Genomic DNA, 20,658 nt, shown 5'->3' on the forward strand with positions numbered 1-20,658 from the left:
TTCAGAGAGTTTTATAGTCTCTGCCCAGTTCAACAATGGCGTTGGCTGAGGTAATCACCCCTATGAAGTGCATCCTGCCATTCGCTTCCAGAATACTATATTTGCTCTTTTAAGGAGAAGCAATTCTTACTTTCCCATATTTACATCAGCACTTCCCAGCCTCTTCGGGTAACAATTTCATGACAGATTAAAGAACCAGATCACACTAGTTACAACCAAGCATTTGCTAATAGAATTGGCCAGACAGAAATACAGAATAGAAAGGATGAATTTCGTGTTTTGAGGAAGAGGAAAAATAAAAACCAAAGTCAAGAAAAGTCACCTAGAATGACCTGACCAGAAGTTTATCTTGAATCCAGAGACAACCAGATCCTCTGATCAGCTCCTCATCATTCTTGCTATGTCTGTGCTTATAGGCACAGAAACGACCAAGGGGACAAGTGTGATAGAGAAGTCACTTTGTTAAAAAGAAAAACAACTTCAACCAACTAGACAATTCCCCAAGATCTTTAAGGATGTTTCTGGAAAGAAAATATAATTCCTTTCCTGGATTTGTTTTGAAAGTCATAATAAAAACGGGTGACAGTAATGTTTGGGAAATATTTACTCTTTTACTCTTTCTATTTACATGGCAAAGGCCTTAATAGTTCAGCATTTCTTTTGTTGTTCCAATCACACACCTGCAGCTCAGTTATCACCGGCTACTGGAATCAGCAGCACAATTTCCTGATGACCACATTCACACCATCCAAAAGGGTACTCTTTTTTGTATATTTTCCCCTGTGAAACTCTCATATGCTACAGGACCTGAAATTATCTGCTCTTTAACAGTAGTATATCTATCACTGAGTCTCCTAGAACCCTTTGTTGATTGCAGTTTGTAGAACATGGAACTTGACTGAAAGAAATGGTCTCATGGCTACAGAAATGCCATAGCTTATATTGTACCCCAAATTACCACAGTAATCATATCTCAGTCTGTGCTATACTTTTTCACTGGATATAGTCTTTACCAGTCAGTGAAAGAGAGATTATCGGAGGTGAAATAAGACTAGAGATAGGTGCCAAGTATTGATTCTATCTCAGGTGGTGGCTTTCATTGCTTGAACTGACCTCTCAAATGCAGGGTTTCTAGAACACAAGTTACTAGATATTATCCTGTATTATTATTCTTAAGTTAAGGAAGAACAATGATTCTTTAACCAAAGAGAAGGGTTTCTTTTCACTTTTCCTGAGCCATAACATAAGTGAAATGGAAGAACAGAAAACCACTTATTTGGTTCACATTTGCACACTTATTGTTCTACTGGTTTCATTTAAGGTTTTATTCAGCCTCCAGCATTATGATCATTATTTTAGTCAAATAAGTATAATAAGCAGCTATAAACACATAGAGGGGATTCTTCATAAGGCATAAATATCCTTGTAATAAAAAATAACACACTTAACCAACTATATACAGACCATGAAAATGACTTTATGCCACTTGATAGTGATACAGGAATATTGATATAACTTAATACAATTGATTGTCAGAAACTTCAAATATGAACTGAAATCCCACTGTGACATACTCACCTTTAAAATATTAAACATGAAATAGCTACTGATATTGAAATTATCAGAAAGACTTACTGTCTTAGGTTTTCAATCATTTTTTCCATCGCTTCCTCCCAGCAGTATGCCTTAACAGATTGGATATTTTCAATCATTTCAGAGGTGATCACAAGTCTTTCGTTGATCTTTCCAGCTCTCTGATCTCTGTAAATCAATTAATCAATCAAATACTTAATAAAACCAAGTCAAATTACCACTAAGAACCACAGAAGTTTTTTCAAAAAATCCACATTTCTTATTAAACAGATAAACATTTATTTTATTATCTAACAGATGGTAACAAAAATCATGAACAAAAATCACTCACTAAATAGCTACCATTTAGTGAATGCCTCTTATGTGCCACACACTATTAGATGCATTCCACATACTATCCCAGTGTAGTACCCTTCATGGAAGTCTAGAAGTAGTGGTTATCTCCATTTTAAAGATAAAAAAAAACAGAGACTCAGTAAGGCCAAGTGACTTGAGTCAGGTCACATAACTAGTAAGCATGCAGTCTGGTATTTAAACCAAGAGTTAGCAGATTCCACATTTTGTATACATGCTATCATCTTCTAGCTGACAAACTCTAGAAGTCCTCTATCATAAGCTGTGACTTGTATCATTAACTCATTCTCTACTAAAAAGTAACCAAGGCTGTAGTGTGATCATCCTTGAACCAGAGTAGGAAAAACCTATAAAATTCTATCCAACATTTATGCATTCACTCCCATGTACATATATGTTTTATCCATTCTACCTAAATATTATAATACATAAAAATGAACTGAATATTAAGATATTTAAAAAGAAATTCTATAGATTGATAAGCAAAAAAAAAGTCCCTTAATACACTGAGTATGATTTACACTATTAAAATAACTCCTTTTTAGTGACATCCAGGAAGTAGATCCCAGTTCAGTATATAGAGCAGTCCCTGGTTTTACTAGACTTTTGGAATATTTAACTTAAAATCCTTCCAAGCTATGTAACCAGAGTGCTACCTGTACTTCATCATCATTCTTCCCAGTGCAGCTTGAAAAAGGGCAAGGATTATGAGGAAAGCAAGACCACAGAAGGCAGAGGCCTGTAACAAGTCCCAGAGGAGCCCCATGAGGAGAGCCACTTGCAAAGGAGCAATCCACACAAAATGTGCCAGTGCAAGTCCCTGCGAAATAAAATCACAGTGAAAACCAGTAACAAACAAACAAGCAAACAAGCCTAAGATGGGAGAAATTGAGCACAGCGAGCTTATACAATCAAACACATCATGGTTCCCACTGTGCTAAACTCAATGTGTTTGTTACACGAAGCACACATCAGTGTGCTTAAACATTCTACAAATAGACTAGGATTTCCCAAGGAACAAATTTCAAGTTGTTGCATTTTCGGGGTGTTTTTATTCAATGGAATTAAAATTAAATATCTTAAGTATCAGGTCAGGGACTTATTTTAAATAATTTACTTTTATTTGGATAAAGCAAGAGCCATGGTATAAACATGTAAGAGCAAAAGGTTTTCCAAAGGCTCAAGGTAACAACTCTATCACCTGACAAAATATTCAGAGTAAATGCAGGCTCAATTCATTAGTAATTTATGTAGCACCTGCTGTGGGTTTAACATTATGCTACATACTGAAAATGCTAAGATAAATAAAACACATTATGTGTCCTCAAAGACCTTGCAATTATTTGTGTCATAAGACAGCACTGAACAAGAATTGCTCAGAGTATCATATTCAGCCAAAGTAAATAACAGATGTAAAGTATTAAAAGGAAACAAGATCTGATAAAAAATGAATTTTGAAACACCTCATTAAATATGCAGCAAGCTGAGATGCCTTTGTATCGGCTGGTTCTGTAAGCCCCCAGAATGGCACTGTCCTATGCAACCCAACCTTGCAGGAATAGGGAAGGTAGGGATGTCTATGATTTAGCCACATATTACCATCAACTAACCCAGAAAAACCCTTGGGACTGTATGATTTATAACAATAATGCATAAATCAGTAGGTACATACTTCATCAAATTTGTTCAGGTTGTTGGAAAGGAGACTAACAAGTTGTCCAATACTTATTTTATCCAGAACACGGCTTGACAGCTTTAAAGTCTAAAAGGAAAATCGGAAGTTAGGTGATGTTGACAAAGAGAAGACAAAAAGAATATTTATAAATAACATTATAATACAGCTGAAGAATTAGGTGACTATGCATGCGTTTTTAAGTAAAGGTAATGAAAATTATTTTATGTTTATCTAGCTTAGGATATTCTCCGATTTATAAATATTTCTCTTCACAAAATATATTATACTGGCATGCCTGTAGTTATTTTATTTTCCAGCATCTATATAGTAAGAACATCCTTTCTACTCCACAGCAGTAATGATATTACACTTAAATGTCCATTCATATGGTGTGGAGATTTTGGTGGGTTTGGTTTGGTTTGGTTTGGTTTGGTTTGGTTTGGTTTTTATAGGCAGCAAAATTTGAGATTAAAGCCTATAATCTTATAGTAACTCTATTTTTCTATAGTGGAGTCCTATAGTAATTCTATTGAATAAAATGACAATTAAAGTCAATAAAAGTATATTATGAATAATTGAATCATTAATGACTTTGTGAAAGATTAACAACACAAAATCCTTAAATATTACACAGAAAAAAATACATCCCTATACACAAATAGAACTGGTAAGTAGATAAATTAATAATAATTATGAAAGATCACTTATACTTTGCCTAAAATTTAATAAGAATTTATTATCCCTTAGATGCCTTTGATTGGAGAGTACCCATCCAATATTTGTTTCAATTGAATGTATATGTATTGAGCACTTATGAGATGCAAATCACTGGATTCAAGGCTTCAGGAATTATTGTTAGGATTTATTAATACATGTTTCTTGCCTTAAGGTAACCTAGTACATACATCAACTAAATATGATATGATAAATGAGTTCAAGGGAGCAGAATATAACCGGGTGGTTATGAGAAAGTTCACATACCTGGTTACAAAAATTGGGATTTTATCGAGGAGGTAAAATTGAATATGGGTGTGGAATAATGAATACAATTTAGATAAGTACAGATGAAGAAATAATCAAAGCAGTTAATTCCAAAACACTATTAGAGCAATATGAGGGGAAAATTCCACTGACTGGGTCACACACTCCTCATTAATAGACTTCATCTATCTCAGGTGTGCATAGCAAGCACTCAGCGAAGATTTGTTTTTGTTATTATTTCTGTCTTGTTGAAATTCATAAGCAAAGATAAATTTAGTTCATATTTAGATTATTTTCTTGTATTTTTACGTTTTTCATTTAAGTACAGTTGACATAAAATATTGTATTCGTTTCAGGTGTACAACATAATGATTTGACATTTATAGAATGCATTTAGGTTCATTATTTAAAATATAATTTGAATGTATCATAGTTGCAGATTTTGGAGCAAAGCAAAAAAGTGCTGTATTACAAAATTTGGGGTACTGTAAGGAGAATTAGTGGCTGCCTGCCATGTGGATGGAGCTGGTCTGATACGGAACCAGTCTACTTCAGGCTCCTTTAGGGACCAAACCATAGCCACGTGAAGACACAACTGAATTCTCTGGTGATGGTGCCAGTGCAGGCCAGTAAGTGCAGCTAGAGGGGTAAACAAACCAGGTAATAACACAAATACTCAAAAATGAGAGAAAAAAGGATAGATGCAATAGCTTCTAACTTTTCCTCAGCGTGTTCTGAGTCTGAAAGCACATATGCTGCTGTATTTGTGCTAAATGTTACACATGAATTTACAAATAACCTTCTCCTTCTTTGATCTCCCATCCCCTTTAGCCCATAAAATTTCTGGATCAAAACAGAATTTTTGTTGATTTATTACCCATGTTTTCCTGGTACTTGGTTGAATTGATGACATTGTAGCTGAGGTGATCTGACTAAACTGTGGACTCTATTTTTTTTTCGTGTGCATCCATAAAAGGCTGTTTTGAACAATAAAGTATGACTATCAAGGTTTTATGACACAACTGACCTTGCATATATATTATGGAAGTGTTATGGGTTATTTGCTAGAGGTAATTTCAGATCCATGTCCCTTATAAGCCAAGTATATAAAGTTTTTACACTGGGGGAAGAAAAAGAGAAGAAGGGTAAAGCAATACCCAAATGATTCAACCAAAATAGCTTTACTGTAATGACTTGGTAGACCCAAGCAATCACACATGGCCTACAAAGCATGTCACTGAAATGATATTAAATTGTGTTTGTAAAGTGGGAAGTCTTAATCTGCATTCACCTAAATCATGCTTCTGCAACTTGGGCTTTTGTCTGGATAATGCATACAGAAAAGTAGAGAAGGTTCTTATGGTTGTAGTACATGTGTTGTTGCAAAAATGTTCAATTTGCAGGACTCAAAGGATGACAAAATCACTGTGTCACAACTAATTAAGGCAGGAACTGTTATTGCTTGGATTATCAATAACAATTACATACTACACTCTTGTTATTGAACGTAAAGATATATGGCATTTTACCACAAGACATTTTGCCAATGACTTTTACACGGATGGTAAGTATCATTTTAATGGGGAGCCATACATTCCAAAACACAATGATGTGACTAGTTTTAAAAAATGAAATCTGGGGCACCTGGGTGGCTCAGTCTGTTGGGCCTCCAACTTCAGCTCAGGTCATGATCTTACAGTTCGGTTCGTGAGTTCAAGTCCCACATCAGGCTCTGTGCTGACAGCTCAGAGCCTGAAGCCTGCTTCAGATTCTGTCTCCCTCTCTCTGCCCCTCCCCTGCTCACACTCTCTCTGTCTCTCTCAAGGATAAATAAACATTAAAAAATATTTTTAAAAAATGAAATCCATAGCATAGGGAGTTTACAGAAAATGCTCAATAATTATTAGCCAAAATGAACTGAATTAATCACCAAGGAAAATGAGAAACATTAATTAATGCTGCCATTTACTTAACAGGCCTACAAAATTGATTTCAGCATTTATCCCTTATGTGTATCAACATGACATTTAAAACATGTTGCACGTAGCATGGAGACTATGCAAGAAAGCATTACCTTCTTATAAATCAAACTAAACATAGCTATTCTTATTTGCATTCCAATGTGATGAAGGCCAAAAATGGCTGGGTGCAAAAGCAGAGTCCTCATGACAAAGAGAAGGCATAAGCCTATGGCTAGATAAATTGCAATGGAGCGTTCCGCCTTGTTATCTGGATCATAGGAAGCTATGATTCTTCCCAGTAAGAGAGGCTGGACTGCTTTGGTGACTTCCTAAAAAGAGGAAAAACCAAGAAATTAGATTTCATTTCCCTTGCATAAAATGGACCCACAATTTCAACAAAAAATATTTTCATCTTTAGAGAAGGATTTAAAATGGGCTAACATAGGGGGCTGCGCCATATGTAAAAGTCTTGATGTTATTTTCATTTTTATACTTTGAAATAAGATTTGATTTTTGGTTATAGTGAAAGTCATTTGGAGACAAGTTTATGCATAAGGTATTTTTGACTGAAAAGTGAATAGTGGCCACACAGTAAAGGTGTGGTTTCTGGAATGGTATATTAATCAGTAATATGTACATAGCGCTGAATGGTTTATGAACCATGGTTTATGAACATGGTTTATGAACAATGGTTTATGGTTTCATTTGATTTTCAGGACAGCTTTAGGAGTCAGAGTAGGCATTTTTATTTCCACTTTGTGGATGAAGAAACTAAGGCCAAAGACACCAAGTGACCTGATGTGACTTCAAAATAGAACTTGAGAAAGTGTTTGGAGTTAGTGGCATTATTTCCAGAATGAAAACAGCTTCTCAAGGCAACCACATAAAGGGGAACTGGCAACAGGAGGAGGGAGCATGCAGGCACTGGTGGCATTTAATTCAGCCACCTCCACTAATGGTCTCAAGCCCATCCTGGTATGGAATGGGTATGGACTTCAGGGAAGCAGTGTTACAACAAATTTCAACCTCAGTCCAGTTTCCAATGATTTATCAACTCTTCAAAGCCTTGTGAGTTAACACAGGAAGACGAAAGTTGTGCTTTCCAAATGCATCTAGTCAGGGTCCTCAATTAATTAGTAAATCAAATTGTCCATCAAATCCATTACCCCTCCTCCTGAATATATAGGAATAGATTTGAATTCAAGAGGTCTAACTCTTCTCCATCTTACTAAATTGTTTTCAAGAGAGAAAAACACAAAACCTCCCCTGTCTTGTTTTATGATGAACCAATGAAATGGAGATCTGAAGCTAAACCCTCAAGGGATGTGATGTTAGGCTAATTGATTCCATTTCAAAGGTATATTTTCCAGCCAGACTGGTACCACAGCATTGTTCAGTTTACTCCCCCTCAACCCTTAATTTGCTTATTCTCCTCCATTTTCTACAATCCCTTTTCTAAACCGCAAGTGCCCAATACCACAAGCCCCCTTATTCCCAATAACTAAAAACGCTTTTCTGTACCAAGTTCATCCCCATTAGAAATCAGTCCTAACCTATACAGAGCTGTCATTGGTTGATCACTAGCTGTGCATTCTATACTTTATATTCAGTACTTTATTTCAAATTAACTATGTAGACTAAGGCTCTGAATATAAGGAAAGAATCAAACACTTTTTAAAAGTTTCCAGGGGCGCCTGGGTGGCGCAGTCGGTTAAGCGTCCGACTTCAGCCAGGTCATGATCTCGCGGTCCGTGAGTTCGAGCCCCGCGTCGGGCTCTGAGCTGATGGCTCAGAGCCTGGAGCCTGTTTCCGATTCTGTGTCTCCCTCTCTCTCTGCCCCTCCCCCGTTCATGCTCTGTCTCTCTCTGTCCCAAAAATAAATAAACGTTGAAAAAAAAAAAATTAAAAGTTTCCAAACTAATCACAAAATGGGTTATAGTTTTCTCATCTCACATTAGCCATATTCAAACCTGTATTCAGATGAGTACTGAAAAGAAAATCACTAACTTATCTGCATATAACATGTTAATTGTTTGCTATATCTGAAGAGCACTTGTTTTTTAAAAAGTAAATAAGTGTGTACTTTTTTGTTGGTGTGTATCATATTGTATATGATTTGTACTTTTATTACACATGTATCCACCTTTAGAATATATAGAAAGAATTGGCTCTGGTGTTTTAAATTTATACAAATGGTATCATACTATGCTTTTTGCAACTATTCTTTATTTACACTGTGTTTTTGACATTTATTTCCATTGATCCTTGCATAGCTACACATTTATTCTAAGTGCTGTTCAACATGACATCCTTGAATACATCAGGTTATATGTCCCATTGTCTTAAACTGGGGGCATACAGGTTGTTTCCATTTTTAAACTACTACAATCTGTGCAGGTGATGCCCTATTTCTTTCAAGTTTCATAGACCCATGTCAGACTTTCTCTAGCAGAGATAATTTTATTTCAAAATAACTCCTTACACCAGGAAAATAAAGTCAAAATAAATCTTGTATTTGAAATTACAGGTATGAATTTATCTGCATTACAAATATAATTTTTCACAGTGTGCTTAGAGTGGCAATATTTCATCCTCAAAATTACTTTTAGATCAATATTTTATTCTAGAATTGTTCTATACTATGTTGCTCTTCATAGACAAATGTCAATACCACATTTACTTTGATTTAATTTTCCATTAATAGTGGGTTTGCGGTTGGCTATTTACTTTAAAAATTATACCTCTAAACTCAAAGCGTAGTTATTTTTTCTGATACAAGTACATGATTAGTTGAAGAACTTCTAAGGTTCCATTATTTTCTATGGTGTGTAGTCACTAAATTCCTCACGATCATCAGTATGTCAACTTTTTTACAATATTATTTATATGTCTTTATCCCAGGAATATTAGGACATTATTTGCGAAATATTGAGAAGTTAGGATTGCTCAATATTAAGAAATTAATAGAATACAATAGACTATAGAAGAACTTATGATTATCTCAGTAACAACTGTAATAAATCTGATAAAACTTCAATATCAGTTTCTGATAAATGTTCTAACTATACTTGAATATAAAGAAAGAAATTTTCCTTCAAAATGGCAATCAACACCTAATTAACTAATCTTAACAAACTAATCAATAAAACTAAAAGCATTACCTTTAGGGTCAGGCAAACACAAACAATAGGAATACTGGTGGTTAGAACAATTTAACATTTTCTGGAACTTTTAGCTGTTACAACTCAATAAGAGAAATGATCAAGGTATGATATTATGAAGAAATGAAAAGGATCATTATAAGCATAGAATATGACCATCCATATAACAAATTTAAGTGAATTAAGAGTTTCATAGGCAGAGGTTTAAGAAATAATTATACTAAGAAATTAAATTCCTACATACCAAGCATAGTAATCAATTAAATAAGTATCCCATTTATATAAAAATTTATGTTATATAACAAGAGACATTATAAATACCAATAATTAATATATATACCTTAAAAATATTTATAAACATTACTAAGACATATTTTAATTTTTTTTACATTTATTTATTTTTGAGAGACAGAGAGACAGAGCACAAGTGGGGAGGGGCAGAGAGAGAAGGAGACAGAATCCAAAGGAGGCTCCAGGCTCTGAGCTGCCAGCACAGAGGCCGACGCGGGGCTCAAACTCAAAAACGGTGAGATCATGACCTGAGCCGAAGTCGGACATTCAACTGACTGAGCCACCCAGGCGCCCCTACTAAGACATATTTTAAAGTCTTAAATAAAAGTCTTAAGGACTTTAAATTTTTCTATAAAGAAAAACTGAGTATTACAAAGATTATATTCTCTCCATGGTATTTTGTAAGTCTAACGTAACTTTCACCAGAATTTCAGGTGGGTTCTTTGAAAGCGGATTTTCAGCACCATAATAGCAGGGACTGATTGTCTTCATTTCTATAATAATCCCAACATGATGCACAAAACCTAGCACAGAACATCCACTAAGTGAGTATTTGCTAATCAATGGGTAAAATGATTATAAATTTCATTTGAAAAAAATGATTAGTCAAAAACATCTGAGGAATAAGAAAAATGTGTGAAAAGGTTTACATTACTGGATATTAAATCATATTATACAGCTATTATAATATGGCATGACAAAGAAATAGAGTGATTTATCTGTGAGCAGGTTCAAGCACACGTAATAATTTTGTGTATTATGTTATTCTAATTCAGTGGAGAAAGGCTAGATTATGCAATAAATGATGAGGAAACTGGACACTCATTTTTAAAATTACATTTTTATCTCAAACATACATCAAAATAAATTGCAAATGCATTAGATATTTACATGTAAAAGCTGAAATAGCAAAACATAAATAAACATAAATAAACAAAAAAACATGTAAAAACATAAATAATTTGGGTAGGAAGGCTTTTAATAATGTCTGATAACAAAAGCAGAAAACAAAGGAAAAGGTATATAGATTTGGCAGCAAATTTTTAAAAGTTAAAACTTCTTTTTTAAAATTTTTTAAATGTTTATTTATTTTTGAGAGAGAGCGCGCGTGCGCACAAGCGGGGGAGGGGGCAGAGAGAGAGGGAGACCCAGAATCTGAAGCAGACTCCAGACTCTCAGCTGTCAGCACAGAGCCCATGACAGCCCGACGCAGGCCTCAAACTCATGAGCTGTTGAGATCATGACCTGAGTCCAAAGCGGACACTTAATGGACTAAGCTGCCTAGATGCCCTAAAAGTTAAAACCTCTAATTGTTAAGAAAATAAGAGGTAAAACTCACTAGAAACAAATGATAGGCTGGGGGAAATACTCTCTTATATCAATAAGAAAAAGACAAACTCTAAAATAGACAAAAAACATGAAAAGGCAATTACATACACACAAAAAATATAAATGCTTAATTAATATACAAAAACTGTTTAAACTCACTAGAAACCAAAAGTAATGCAAAGAAAAATAATAATATATTCCTTCTCACTGAGCAATTTGAAAATAATTTTTAAATGATGACACCTATTATTGGTGAGGGCTGAATTTTCATACTTTAGTAGCAAGAAAGTAAAATAGTACATTTTACTGGAAGGCAATTTGATAATCTGGAAATCTGCTAAAGGGATGTCATCGAAGGTCTGTTTACAATCATGAAAAATTAGAAGCAATATAAACATTTAATGATGGGGAACTGAAAAATTATGGTATGGTACAGTCACATGATTTATTAAACAATAGGGTGACTAGGTAAAAAATCATCTAATGACATAAAAGGCATTCATAGTACATTAAGAAGAGAAGCAGATTTATAACACATTATATAAAGCAATGATCCCCCTCCCTTAATAAAGTATATATTCTATTCCCATGGGAAAAAACTAGAAGGATGAACATCAAATTTATCAGTAATTATCTGATTACTTTCATAATCATAAAAATATTTAAAAGAATAATAAAATTTAGTTAGGAAATTGCATATGATTTATGGTCATTAATAGGCGGTGAAGAAAACATGCATACAAAAACATAAAAGAAAATACACACACACACACACAGGTATACACTGAGAAATGACTGAGCCACCCAGGAGTCCTATTATTTTTATTTTTTTAATGTTTATTTATTTTTGAGATAGGGAGAGAGAATATGAATGGGGGAAGGGCAGAGAGAGAGGAAAACAGAGGATCCAAAGTGGGTTCAAATTTATGAATCTCAAGATCATGACCTGAGCTGAATTCGGACACTCAACCAAATGAGCCACACAGGAGCCCCAGTAATAGCTATCATTTATGAAGCACTTGCTATGTACCAGGATTTATTCAAGTTTAAATAACTTTCCCAGTGTCACACAGCTATTAAGTGGTAAACCTGGGCTTTAAACCAAACATTTGACTGCAAAGCCTTCCTCTTTATTCATAACCATAAATCGAAATGGAAATGTTATAACATGACTTGTTTATCTCTCAACTGACCATCAGTACAAGGATTATGATTAGTTCAACATCAACTTAGCAAATCAAGTTTTAAGTTTAGATCACTGTGATTTAAGATAAATGCCACTTCTCTAGGAACCATCTCATGGACACATAATTTAAAAGTTTAAAGAGATCATAGACATTATACACTTTACTACAGCCTCTTTTACTGTATACTCAAGGAAACTGAGATCCAGGAAAGTTCTTTGACTTGCCCAAAGATCATAAAACAAGTTTGTGGCAACAGGGCATAAGCAAGCCCTGGGGAAGTTAAGAAAAAAATACCCCATCTTTGAAAAGAAAATACATACGTATATTTTCACTTTAAACATATTTTATTCATTAGTCATATTGGATACTGGTTAGCTACAAGGGCTAAAAATGCACCAAGTTCCTATCAGGAATGGAAGTCCTAGATGCCCTTATATCCAGTTTAAGTCTTAAAAAACATGATCACAAGGGCACTTGGGTGGCTCAGTTGGTTAAGCATCCAACTTCGGATCAGGTCTTGAGTTCAAGCCCCACTTTGGGCTCTGTGCTGACAGCTTAGAGCCTGGAGCCAGATTTGGATTCTGTGTCTCCCTCCTCTCTGCCCCACCCTCGCTCACTCTCTCTCTGTCTCAAAAATAAATAAACATTAAAAGAATTTTTAATAAAAAAACATGATCACAAACAATTCCCAATTTACAAATCAATTTTGTTCCAAAATTTCACATGGAAGAACAGGAGATGCATTTGGTTTTAGACACAGTATTCTACTGGACGTGATACTGAATTCCTAGGTTAGCCTTCAAAAGTACATATACCACTAAATGCTCCTGGAGCACTGTTCTGTTCAAATTGTTCACAAAAAACCAACAAACCTGTGTAACAAATTTCCTACAGAAAAAGATGTAACATCTCCCTCTGCTGCAATCTTGGAAGAGAAACAGAGTGCCTTTTAACCATATCTTTGCCCTCTCCATGCATCCTGTCATCTGCTTCTCTCCAGTGGGGTCCTGGGAGGAGCGCCGCTGGAAGACGTGGAGAGTTAACACTAGTTACTTTGGGATTTCCCAATAAACCCTTAGCTACTTTCTCATCCCAGTGGGATTCTGTCACTTTATTCAAGGGCTCATTGGCCCTCATGAATCTGCCCACTTCTCTTTTCACAACAGTATTCCTTCTACCAAGGCTTTCTCTTCTCCCACAACCCTGCAAGGCCTTCACCTGAGAGCTTTTAGAAATGCAGAATTTTAGGGTCTCACCCAAAACCTCCTAAATTGGAACCTGCATCTTAGCTAGATCCCTGGGTCACTGGTATGCATATTAAAGTTTGAGAAACACTGCTCTAATGTCATTAAAAGAGTTAATATTCATTTTTATGTTTTTCAGTTTTTTCATATTATCATTAAGAAAAATTCAAACTAAAATGCTATCTCAATGTGGGTCATTCTAGCAAAAATCAGATGCATTTAGTAATAATGTTGGCCCTTGTCTACCTAAATCAGAATCACCTGGGAACCTTAATGAGACTACTATTATCCCAAGGCCCATCCAAATCAATTAAATCACATATTTGGGGTGGAGCTTCTGGATACAGAAATATCCAGAAGACTGATACAGAAATTCCTTATGATTCAAAGAAATCTAAAGCCCAAGAACTTCCAACTCTTACCACAGGAACTGAGGGAAGGTGTAGATTGCCTTCATTCAGGTAGACAACACAAGGAAGTGTGTATTAGAGATAAGGGTTCTAGTAGTGAGTAGAAATGGGATATAGGGTGAGTTTAGGGAGTACAGCATGCAAGTCACTGCTGGGGTTAGAGAAGAAGCTACATATGGGGAGAGGTAGGGATGGGAAGGAAGAGGAGAAAGGGGACCCACCTAACAGGCATCTAGAAGAAGGAGATTTGCTGGAGATAGCTGTCCTTAGGTAACCAGTCATCTGAAAGGAACATACATAAGTCAGAGCCTAAGCCAGGGACCACCTGTGGGCAGAATTGCCTCAAACACTCTCCGTTTCTTAGCAGTAGGCTTGTATTCAAGTGCCTACTCAATGTCTTTGTTAAAACTTAAGGGACAGGGGAGCCTGGTGGCTCAGTTGGTTAAGCGTCTCTTGATTTCAGCTCAGGTCCTGATCTCACAGTCGTGAGATGGAGCCCTGTACCAGGCTGCACGCTGAGTATGAAGCCTGCTTGGGATTTACTCTCTCCCTGCCTGTCTGTCCCTCCCCAACTTGCATGTGCACTCTCTCTCTCTCTCAAAAATCAATAAATAAACATTTAAAAAAACCCATAAGAGATAAAAGATCGTTTTATGCAATACAGACCATGGGACTTGAGAACTCTATCAACATTAGTACTAGGACTTCTCCTTTATGTCCCTAACCTTCTTGGGGTCTAATGAATAGAACAGGTTTGACCCAAGTTGTACTGACATGCATCTCACTTTGATGATGGCAATATGCCCAGAACTGCCTAGGAATCAAGAAGGGATAACATTATTCTCTCAGCAATTTGCTCACAGTACTCCTGACACTTGGCTTGCTTCTCACTGTCCTTAACTGATTCTCATGCTCAGTTTTTCAACAGCCAGTTTCTCTTCTATGCTAGGAGTCTTAAATGTGAAAGACCATGTTGTATCTGGCTGCTGAGTCAGATGAAGAAAAAACAAGTACATAGTTAATGATGAGAGGCCATAGCTAATATGATTTAAAATTACATCAACTATTGTAGAGATACAAGCTCCTTGATGATGGCATTTTCTTTTTTTCTTAACCTTTCACAGTCAAAAGCAAATCTTACACCACTTTTTCTATCAGTCCTGAAAACAACTGAATACTCTTTGTGTCACAATTATCCTGATTTAGAGGGACTAAGAATGTACAGGTAATTCTGAAAGCATGTCCACTTTTAGCAAGAGTAGTGTTCTAGCAATTTCAAGAATCCTCACTCATTTAATGGAATGAAAAATCCCCAAGCTGATACAAGCAGAGGAAAAAAAGGAATGCCCCAAAAGAATACCATAAATACTAAGGTACTGGTAGAAGTTGCTTCAAAAGGCAGAGGTCTTATAATAATGGCTACATTTTCTACCCTTCTTTTCTTCTGTAAGTGACAAAAAGAATAGAGACAAGAGATTAGGTACGCTGAAAAGCTGCATTCGTCTTAATGACCACATGGTTATCTAAATTCTTTAAGAGTTACAGTGTTCAACATTTTCACTACTTAAAACTTCACAACCTCAATGAGGTCTTTTCTCTGTGACAAGGGTGAGAAACCTCCAGTGTCACCACATCTGTACCATTGCCAATGTAAATTTTCCTCTCCATGCCTTCCCACCGCACATGTTTTCCTTGCTTTTCCCATCGGTTCTTTTCCTCACCATTATTCTGTTGGTTATCAGTAGCAGGTGAACTGGGGGAAGTAAACTTTGCCCTTTGAACGTGCTGATGGTTCCAGACCTGCAGTCTAGGGCTCATGTTTACTGGAGAGTACCTCATCCCTCACTCCCACTCAAGAGTAGTTAATACACCATGAAAGCCTTTAAGATTCCTTTTGCTGGGATATGTTTAAGTTTGAGAAGTTTAAGAATAAGTCCTTATCTACACCCATGCCATTCTTCTACCCCTTAATTTTGTTTTTAAGTTTGACCTTGGCAATACTGGCCCTTGGGTGGATTTGACACAGTTCCCTCTGGAGTATAAGTAAAGGAGAAGATTCTAGTTGGTTCCCCTACTGCAAACTTTCTTCAGATTTGCCCCTGAGGTGACCCTGGAAGAACCCTCAGCCTTTAAGCTTCTGTCAACCTGTGTCTCCTAGGAAGATGCAAAAAACTCAGCAGACCTGAGGCTGGTTACTAGAGACACCATTCTGTTGAGGACCTAAAGACAATCATTACACATATAATTATATAACAATTATAATCGGATATTGTGGAAGGGTCACAGTCTTTGGGGCTAGAGACCTATCACTCAAATTTACCATATGTGTACTCTGGAAAGTTTCATAATTTCCTTCTCTGTATATTAGAGGTAATAACATCTGCTCCATGGAGTTATCAGAAGAATTCAATAAGACAATCTGCATAAAGGACTTAATGCTGAACCTAGAATACATTAGGTACAATAAATATTAAATTCAATAAACATTAAATTATATCAAGCCATTTTTTTGGTTTTGTACACATGACCAAAAAAACCACTTGATAAATATGTTCATGTATCACCTAAACTATCACATTTAAATGAGTGCTTTTGTTCTCATGAAACTTCGATGATGCTGGATAAATTATTTCACAAGGCAGGCAGAGCATAAAAGGAGCTCAATCGTTAGGATGTTAGGTTAATCAGTATTAATCAATGGTAGCAGTGTGATGGAGACAATGACTGAAGAGAATTTTCAGCTTCACCACAATCTCGATCATGACATAACAATTGTTTGAAGTGTCATTCACTTCAATCAACTATAACTTATTGAGAATGTTACATTCTTATACATGTTCAGAGGGAATTGTACTTCTATACACTGACTCAAACATATACACTATTGTCATTAAAACAACCAACAAAAGATTTTTTAATAAGTCAAATAGAGCCAGATGCTGTGGATAAAACTGTTTCCCAAGTTCTGAGTACCCTTTCTGAGAAAAATCACCTCAATGACATCTTAAAAGATAATTAATTCTTGACTTGCCTTACTTATATTTATGAACCAAATATTTCCCTCCCTAAAACTGTTGTTGGTTTCTGTAGGAATGGACAGACAGACAGACAGATTGACAGACAGATAGATACAGATGGGTGGATAGATGGATGGCAGATCAACTCAAAAGCCAGAAGAATTTTTCCAGATGATTGTCAAGAGAATTACAAAACATTTTGGACCGAAATGTGACCATCTTTGTCACGATAAATTTTTAAATGTATATTTAGTGGTATGTACAAACTACAAATTCTTAAAAACATGCAACTTGACACTATGGCACTGTCAACTCTCCAATACATGGAGATCAATATGAATACAATACCTGTGAATAAAGATAGTACTTATCCCAAAGCAAATACTGTGCACAGCCTTTACTTAAAGGCTAAATAAGTTTTCAAATTGTCATGCCTTTACAGGTTACAACTAAGGATTTGAAATGATGCTCTGGTGATGTAAAAACTAACATATCTGAGTCATATTTAATAGCACTGGGAAGCATCCCAGACTACATTTAAACACCAGAAAGCCAGGGGCTTTCAGGTACAGAGCTCTCTTCCTACTGATGAAGACAGAGGTGATTGAGAAAACACACTACGAGAGTACCTCGCTGCCAAGCTTTAAATTTTTTCTATTTTTCCTTGAAATTCAGCATGCAGGTATGATTGCAAGATATTACATTTATTCATATGGATAATTGGCTAAATTTGACCTGACACTGTGTCTTGATATCCTACAATCAAATACAAAAAAATAAAAACATCAGCAATCTCATATACTAGTAAGATAATGTGATTTGGGATCATAATAGAAAATAAGTATTTTCAAAGAAATTTACTAAACCCATTTATTTATTTATTTATTTATTTATTTATTTACTTATTTATTTATTTATTGCTGAACCCATTTTATTTATTTTTTTATTTTTATTATTTTTTAATACGAAATTTCTTGTCAAATTGGTTTCCATACAACACCCAGTGCTCATCTCAACAGGTGCCCTCCTCAGTACCCATCATCTACCCTCCACTCCCTCCCACCCCCCATCAACCCTCAGTTTATTCTCAATTTCAAGAGTCTCTTATACTTTGGCTCCCTCCCTTTCTAATTTGTTTTTTCCTTTCCCTCCCCCATGGTCTTCTGTTAAGTTTCTCAGGATCCACATAAGAGTGAAAACATATGGTGTCTGTCTTTCTCTGTATGGCTTATTTCACTTAGCATAACACTCTCCAGTTCCCACGTTTGTACAAAAGGCCATATTTCATTCTTCCTCATTGCCATGTAGTATTCCATTGTGTATATAAACCACAATTTCTTTATCCATTCATCAGTTGATGGACATTTAGGCTCTTTCCATAATTTGGCTATTGTTGAAAGTGCTACTATAAACATTGGGGTACAAGTGCCCCTATGCATCAGCACTCCTGTATCCTTTGGGAAAATTCTTAGCAGCTATTGCTGAGTCCTAGGGTAGATCTATTTTTAACTTTTTGAGTCCTAGGGTAGATCTATTTTAATTTTTTGAGGAACCTCCACACTGTTTTCCAGAGCGGCTGCACCAGTTTGCATTCCCACCAACAATGCAAGAGGGTTCCCGTTTCTCCGCATCCTCTCCAGCAGCTATAGTCTCCTGATTTGTTCATTTTGGCCACTCTGACTGGTCGTGAGGTGGTATCTGAGTGTGGTTTTGATTTGTATTTTCCTGATGAGAAGCGACATTGAGCACCTTTTCATGTGCCTGTTGGCCATCTGGATGTCTTCTTTACAGAAGTGTCTATTCATGTCTTCTGCCCATTTCTTCACTGGATTATTTGTTTTTCGGGTGTGGAGTTTGGTGAGCTCTTTATATTTTGAATACTAGCCCTTTGTCCGATATGTCATTTGCAAATATCTTTTCCCATTCCGTTGGTTGCCTTTTAGTTTTGTTGATTGTTTCCTTTGCAGTATAGAAGGTTTTTATCTTCATGAGGTCCCAATAGTTCATTTTTGCTTTTAATTCTCTTGCCTTTGGGGATGTGTCAAGTAAGAAATTGCTGCGGCTGAGGCCAGAGAGGTGTTTTCCTGCTTTCTCCTCTAGAGTTTTGATGGTTTCCTGTCTCACATTCAGGTCCTTTAACCATTTTGAGTTTATTTTTGTGAGTGGTGTAAGAAAGTGGTCTAGTTTCATCCTTCTGCATGTTGCTGTCCAGTTCTCCCAGCACCATTTGTTAAAGAGACTGTCTTTTCTCCATGGGATATTCCTTCCTGCTTTGTCAAAAATTAGTTGGCCATACTTTGGTGGGTCCAATTCTGGCATTTCTATTCTCTTCCATTGGTCTATGTGTCTGTTTTTGTGCCAATACAATGCTGTCTTGATGATTACAGCTTTGTAGTAGAGGCTAAAGTCTGGGATTGTGATGCCTCCTGCTTTGGTCTTCTTCTTCCAAATTACTTTGGCTATTCGGGGTCTTTTGTGGTTCCATACAAATTTTAGGATTGCTTGCTCTAGCTTCAAGAAGATTGCTGGTGCAATATTGATTGGGACTGCACTGAATGTGTACATAGATTTGGGTAGTTTTCACATTTTAACAATATTTATTCTTCCAATCCATAAATAAGCATGGAATGTTTTTCCATTTCTTTATATCTTCTTCAAATTCCTTCATCAGCTTTCTATAGTTTTCAGCATACAGATCTTGTACATCTTTGGTTAGGTTTATTCCTGGTATTTTATGCTTCTTGGTGCAAATGTGAATGGGATCAGATTCTTTATTTGTCTATCTGTTGCTTCATTGTTAGTGTATAAGAATGTAATTTGTATCCTGTGACTTTGCTGAATTCATGTATCAGTTCTAGCAGACTTTTGGTGGAGTCTATCGGGTTTTCCATGTATAATGTCATCTGCAAAAAAGTGAAAGCTTAACTTCATCTTTGCCAATTTTGATGCCTTTGATTTCCTTTTGTTGTCTGATTGCTGACACTAGAACTTCCAACACTATGTTCAACAACAGCGGTGAGAGTGGACATCCCTGTCATGTTCCTGATCTCAGGGGGAAAGCTCTCAGTTTTTCCCCATTGAGGATGATACTAGCTGTGGGATTTTCATAAATGGCTTTTATGATGTTTAAGTATGTTCCTTCTATTCCGACTTTTTTGAGGGTTTTTATTAAGTAAGGATGCTGAATTTTGTCAAGTGCTTTTTCTGCATCGATAGACAGGATCATATGGTTCTTATCTTTTCTTTTATTAATGTGCTGTATCACAATGATTGATTTGCAAATGTTGAACCAGCCCTGCAGCCCAGGAATGAATCCCACTTGATCATGGTGAATAATTCTTTTTAAATGCTGTTGAATTCGATTTGCTAGTATCTTATTGAGAATTTTTGTATCAGGGATATTGGCCTGTAGTTCTCTCTCTTTTTTTTTTTTTTTTTTTTTTTTTTTTTTTTTT

The 20,658-nt window shown here is 35.9% G+C and overlaps 1 protein-coding gene across 2 annotated transcripts in view; it reads right to left on the reverse strand.

Moving 5' to 3' along the window:
* Window positions 1-20,658, reverse strand: part of CFTR (CF transmembrane conductance regulator) — a 187,169-nt gene that overhangs the window by 130,190 nt on the left and 36,321 nt on the right. For both annotated transcript variants that reach the window (XM_040472161.1, XM_040472160.1), the window contains exons 4-7: window positions 6,678-6,893; window positions 3,620-3,709; window positions 2,604-2,767; window positions 1,636-1,761 (exon numbers count right to left, since the gene is read on the reverse strand). In XM_040472161.1, the coding sequence (XP_040328095.1) occupies window positions 1,636-1,761; window positions 2,604-2,767; window positions 3,620-3,709; window positions 6,678-6,893 (596 nt within the window). The remainder of the gene's footprint in view (window positions 1-1,635; window positions 1,762-2,603; window positions 2,768-3,619; window positions 3,710-6,677; window positions 6,894-20,658) is intronic.

This window comes from Herpailurus yagouaroundi, unplaced genomic scaffold (assembly GCF_014898765.1).
Source record: "Herpailurus yagouaroundi ecotype Mexico unplaced genomic scaffold, PumYag 100, whole genome shotgun sequence".
In the NCBI taxonomy this organism is placed as follows: Eukaryota; Metazoa; Chordata; class Mammalia; order Carnivora; family Felidae; genus Herpailurus; species Herpailurus yagouaroundi.